The sequence below is a fragment of the Coffea arabica genome, chromosome 2c (genome assembly GCF_036785885.1).
Source record: "Coffea arabica cultivar ET-39 chromosome 2c, Coffea Arabica ET-39 HiFi, whole genome shotgun sequence".
In the NCBI taxonomy this organism is placed as follows: domain Eukaryota; kingdom Viridiplantae; phylum Streptophyta; class Magnoliopsida; order Gentianales; family Rubiaceae; genus Coffea; species Coffea arabica.
In genome coordinates, this window is record NC_092312.1 from 38,208,318 (window position 1) to 38,213,992 (window position 5,675).

Genomic DNA, 5,675 nt, shown 5'->3' on the forward strand with positions numbered 1-5,675 from the left:
TATTGAACTTTTCTATAGGTCCTATTATATGATTAGGTTTTCTGAGAATTCCTTCATTCTCGATGCTAAGATCTGCAACCTGCTAGTTGTGAGAAAGGTAAGATCATTGTCCTGCAACTTTTTTCCCTTCCCCAATCAGTCAAATCCAAACTTTTGCTACCATTGGTATCACTTTTCCCCTTTTGCGATTGGTCTTTCTTTCACGTGTCATCATGTGCTCTTTCCAAATCTCTCTTCGACCTATTAGCTTCCTCAATTTTTGCATAGTCATGAACTCAATGGAGCATTTCTTGCACGATAAGGGTAGGTCACCTAGCAAACTTGGTGTAAAGCTCTCTCGACTGCAATCCATGATGCATAAATAAAGTCATTATTTTTTTCGTCTTTGCCCATGACCTCGATTCTTTCATATTTGAACTTTTGGATATGCAAGAAAAGGCCCCCCAAGTCTTTGTTTGACATTCATGGGTTGCTCTGAGTTCTTGAAGAAAGGCATGCGGGAGATGAATGCACATGTCAACTTAGTGGCCAATTGCTTGAAAACTTTTATAGAGTGTGCGAAGAGATCGTGATACCACAACCTTGCATTCCCCATCAACGTAGTTAGAAATGCCTTGCATGGCATCTGAGGAATTCTACAATTGCATGCAAGTTACAAATGGACTCATATGCTTATTAGGATCAATAGTGGCATCATACATCTCAAGGTGGGGTAATGTAAGCCCTAGAGGAAGTGGATACTTCTGGATCTCTTTAGTGAATGAATTTTTGTTGAGGTAATACAAGCTTCCTGAGCTTCCCAAGACCTGATCATCCTCATCTTCAATGATTGGTACCACTTTCCTCAAGCGACAAATCCACTATATGATGATATGGTCTCATATCGCTTCAATGATCTATTTTCTGGGCTAGATTCTTCATCTGAGCTTTCATCTAGATGTAGGGGAGAATACATTGGCTTTTTGTTGTCACTCGTGTCCTTCTTGGGCATTTGTTACTACTATTGTTACTATTGTTGTACCAGTTGCTAGATGAGATGAAAATTCTAGGCCAAAAATTAACTCATTTCTACCGATGATGGAAGTTGATGACTTTCTTCTTGTATTTTTATCTCCAACTGAGTCTACATGAAGTTGTCTACTCCTTTATCCTTATTTCTGGTGGGAAAAGATAGAACTAGTTGAGCCTTGGTGTCTTCTAGATTGCTTCATTTTCCACATTGCAAATTATTAGTTAAAGTTAACAGGAGAAATTCAACTGGGAAAGAATGTTTGTGGTTTCCTATAGATAGTGCCAATTTTATATGTTGAGAAGTGGGAGAAAATGGAAGTCACGATTCCAAAAGAAAGGCGTCTTGAAGATCACTTATTTGCTTTGCTGATTTCTAAATCTATAAAGCAAATGACAAGGCTAATTCCCTGTAACAAGCATTGATGCTTAAATCAGTATAGAGTGTTGAAAATAATTAAATATGGAATAGTATAGATGGAGAGACTAAAAATTGTTACTAGCCCCCCTTTTATTGCTTGATCTTGCCTTTATACTAGCTCCCTGATAGGCAAGTTAGGTACATCCATTGTTAGTGAATAGTGTCTCATGCAGACACAAGACCTCGAACTCGAGGTCATTTGCTAAGGTGTCACATTTAGCCTTCCTCAACACCTATATACCCTCTTGACAAGTGTCATAACTTTTTAACAAAAATTGACAAGTAAACCCTTGTCAACCCCAAGAACTAGTTTAAGGACACTTGTCCTTACCCTTCTTCAATATCCATTCTAGTTTATCCTACAACTAAGGAACTGTCTAATTGAGATATGAACTACACTCTTGTGAAAAGTTTTGGTGAATAGAATAACTGTACTCTAGATTTTTAAGAACCACCTAAGTAGTCTGACACCTTGTTCTTTGATTTAGTTGAAGCAGGAAAAGATTGAGTTCTATGATGAAAAGTGACTATTTAGCTAGAAATAGCCTATTCTAGTAATTTGGAATTTCTAAATAGAAATCAAACATAGTTTTATTCAAGTAACTTCACCTACCTAATATACTTGTAAAAATCAATGTTCTTAAAATCCTACTTTCCAATCAATATTCGCCTAACATTTGATTGCAATCATACATTCATATGAATAGAGGATAGGATCCTTGCCATATGCAACAATTTAGACATTTGTTCCAAGTAAGGTCATGAGGAAATCTTGATAATCCCCTGAAGTGTCACCAATAACTGCACTATCAAGATTGGTTTTGTTGGTGTTGAAATATTCTCCCTTAACTTTCATCATATCTATCTCTGCTCGAGTTACTATCACCCTAGTCAGAGAATCCTCATCAGTCCCAAGCCCAACAATGGAAGCTCTAATCACCTGAAATTTTCAAATCAAAATATGGGATTACAAATAGAAAATAGAAAAATCATGTAGATTATCAAGTATTCAGTAGTATCATTTATTTTTTATAGTTCCACAAAAAGTTTTTACTAATTTATAAATGGGTTAAATGCACTAAACCCCCACCAAACTTTATCCTTAATTGCATTTTAACTCTCTCAACTCAATAAATAGGCATTTGCCCCCTATTTTATATTTTAGGACAAAAGTACCTCTTCCATATTAATTATTATTTTATTTCTTTTTTCTTTTTCACCCCTTTCTAATTTTCCTTTTCATGTTTTTAAAATTTTTCTCCTTCTCTTATGTGATCAACTAGTTTTTCTCTTTGCTACTATTATCCATATATTAATTTTAATTTTCTTAAACTTATCTTTTATTTATTTCTATCCTTTTTAGTTTTTTGTTATTGAAAATAATAATTATCATAAAGTCTATGCTATAACAAAATATATATTATCTATACGCATAAATTATTTCATATATTATTTAAATCAGCATATTTAGAGCTTAAAATAAATTAATTTTTAATAACAATAGCAACAAATTCGAATTGTAATAACATAGTGGTCAATCAACTATGCACTTATGTTAATATTTTTTGAAATAGTCAAATTGCTAAAATATACACTTTTTGATTATGATAGACATATATTAATTTTTTATGCTATTTAATTTGTCTTGAATTTTCTAATAGTGTAATTAAATAAAAAAGAATAAAATTATAAGTAAAAGATAATTAAAATATTATAATAAACATACAAATTAGTAATACTGGTAGGTAAGTGAAATAAAATAGTGACATAAGAGAAGTGAAAAAATAAAAGAAAATAGTAAACGAAAAAATAAAAGAAAGTAATGGAAAAGGAAAAATAAGGGAATGAATAAACAAAAATGAAATAAAATAAAATATAAAGGGCACTTTTGTCTTAAAATGTTAAATAGGGGGACAAAGTGCTTATTTAATAAGTTCAGAGGGTAAGGCGCAACTAAGGATAAAGTTTAGGAGGGTTTAGTACATTAGGATGTGAGAATGAAGCACGCAGTACCAGTTAAATTGCCTACAATCTACATTGCCAAGCAGGACTAACTTGTCCAATTTAGCCATCAATCGAATGTCACTGGCTTATGGGTTGAATATTTCCAAGAGCAAATTACCTTAAGAGGGACGGAGTGCAAAAATTAAACTCCACAAACTCAACATTCTACCGAGTCTTATAATCTGTCTAATAGGGAACTAAGTGGAATTGTATCAGAAACAATGCTGCCAGCTCATTGAGTTTTGTGTTACCTCTGCAAAGTGTTTTTCAGGGGAGTCTATGCACCAAATGGCCACCTTCAAAATGGATTCCAAATTGCCTTTGCCACAATTCAAAATGTCCTGACAGAGTGTTCTGGAAAGTTAGGAAGCAAAATACTAGGAGGTGTTTGTCAAATAATTAGCTTCTTTTAGTCAGAACTGAACCTCATCTATGGAATTTCCATAGTTTTTCTTGTAATGCAGGAAAGTTTCTTTCAGCTGGAAAACATTTCTGGTGCTAAGGATGGACAGAAAATCATCGTGATCTAATTTCTTCGTCTTGATAACTTCATATAGCTTGGCAGCTTCAGAATTGGCAATAGCAGAATCAACTAAATTCTTGTCATATCTATAGGAACTGACTAAACTAACCAAAACCTGATGAAATGTGCATTTATTAGTTATAACTTCTGAAACACCATATTCCAGAATAACAATATATTTCTGAGAGCTAGAAATGGATGAATATTGAGCTATCAAATTCTAGGCTGTAAGCATTCTGAAACGCATTACAAAGAGTCTTAAACTTGAGGAAAACCAATAAAAAATTAGTAGTATTCACCCTAAAAGCCAACTCTAGAAAATGAAAGATTCAACTGGGAAAAAATCAGCAAAAATTTGCCAAAATGCATTCATGATGATCAGTTAAAAGGACAACATAATTATGTTTAGTTCCACGAATGTCTATATGAGGGCTTAAATTTACCTTTTGAAGAGGCATTGGAACATTTGATATGATGTCTTCTTCAAGTGAACTGTCGAATAGAATTGAATATGCTTGTCTTACAGCAATCAAATGGTGAGGAGATGATGCACAAGCTATCTCAACAATTACTTGCAGTTCATGGACACCTTTCCTCCTGGAATTCAAGGCTTCATTTGCCAGCCTTGCATCTCTTTCAGGAGGATCATAAATCCACAGGATAACAGCTTTCTGTCAGTTGATATTATAATAATTAGTTAGATAGTTTCCATATCAGGCAAGTAAACTAAGTGTTGAGCTTCTTGAACTTAACTTGAACTAATCAGCACCTGACTTCCTACCGGAAATACCAACTAAATTAGCAATGTTTAGTACTAATTCATAAAAAGTGTAGAAGAGTCTGCGTTATCCCTTTAGGTACTGAAAATCTTATTATCACCAGCAATTAAAAGGGAATTCTGAAAGTTACCCTGAAGTCACCAGACAATTCAGCATTTAGATCATCAATGAGGCACTTATTGTAAAGCTGCTGATAAGTTTCTCCGATTATCCTCCTCTGCCTTGCATTTCTATGTCCCAACACCTTTATGACTGCCTTTTCGTCGGTTCCCAGGCCTAACCATGAATCCAGAATACATGAACAGCACAAAACTACATTCAAACATGTAGTAGTACCAGGAGGTGTTTGTGCTACTAAATGCAAAAGAGAAACGAAAAGAAAACAAAAGCCACAGAATTTAGATTAAGAAGAAACAGAACAAAAAAGGAAAAGGAAGAGATTAAATAGACCTTGGAAGGCTTTTCTGAGTCTTTCACAGTCTTGTCTTGGAGAAGGAACAACATCCGGAAGTCTTAGCGTAGCCATGGACTTTTGCAGAAAAGCGTAACCTTTTTGTTCTTTTTTGGTTTTGGGTTTTATGAGAATGGATAAAATCAGTTACAAAAAATGAGTAATAAATTTTGGTAGAGTTGAAAGTTGGCGTTTAATCAATCAATATTCAGTTTCAATTTTTCAGTTCTGTTACTAGTCCTTCATTTATTCTCTTCTGTTTATTCTTTACCGTTTCACCTCCTGAAACATGGCAGCAAAGGATGGGAGTTCCAGTCTTCTACTGTTGGACGTTTATACCCTCTCCTACTTTTCATTTCCTTGCAGGTCCTTTTTTTTTTTAAAGAATAATTTTGGTTGTTAGAGTCAAAGTCTACAGCATAAAAAAATTTAACCAAAATCATAATTCTTAATAAACACATTTAACAATTGTAATGATCTCATATGCTA

The 5,675-nt window shown here is 33.9% G+C and overlaps 1 protein-coding gene across 3 annotated transcripts; it reads right to left on the reverse strand.

The window, feature by feature from the left end:
* Positions 1–2,002: 2,002 nt before the first annotated feature.
* On the reverse strand, positions 2,003–5,383 carry LOC113727289 (annexin D3-like). Of its 3 annotated transcripts, none has more exons than XM_027251359.2 (6): positions 5,186–5,383; positions 4,866–5,086; positions 4,400–4,627; positions 3,859–4,071; positions 3,685–3,774; positions 2,003–2,369 (listed from the first exon to the last, which is right to left on the reverse strand). In XM_027251359.2, exons 1-6 carry the CDS (start codon positions 5,259–5,261, stop codon positions 2,166–2,168), a joined length of 1,032 nt encoding a protein of 343 aa, XP_027107160.1. In that variant the 5' UTR covers positions 5,262–5,383; the 3' UTR covers positions 2,003–2,165. The 3 variants fall into 3 exon arrangements, with proteins under 3 accessions (XP_027107160.1, XP_027107159.1, XP_027107161.1); XM_027251358.2 differs by having other exon boundaries at positions 4,866–5,089; positions 5,186–5,382; XM_027251360.2 differs by having other exon boundaries at positions 4,866–5,011; positions 5,186–5,380.
* Positions 5,384–5,675: the final 292 nt, after the last annotated feature.

Coding starts and splice junctions, on each gene's coding strand:
- LOC113727289 (XM_027251358.2), bottom strand. CDS start 5,261: ATGGCTACGCTAAGACTTCCGGATGTTGTTCCTTCTCCAAGACAAGAC. Junction 5,090..5,185: donor ACTCAGAAAAGCCTTCCAAG/GTCTATTTAATC, acceptor TTTTGCATTTAG/TAGCACAAACACCTCCTGGT. Junction 3,775..3,858: donor ATGGAAATTCCATAGATGAG/GTTCAGTTCTGA, acceptor ACACTCTGTCAG/GACATTTTGAATTGTGGCAA.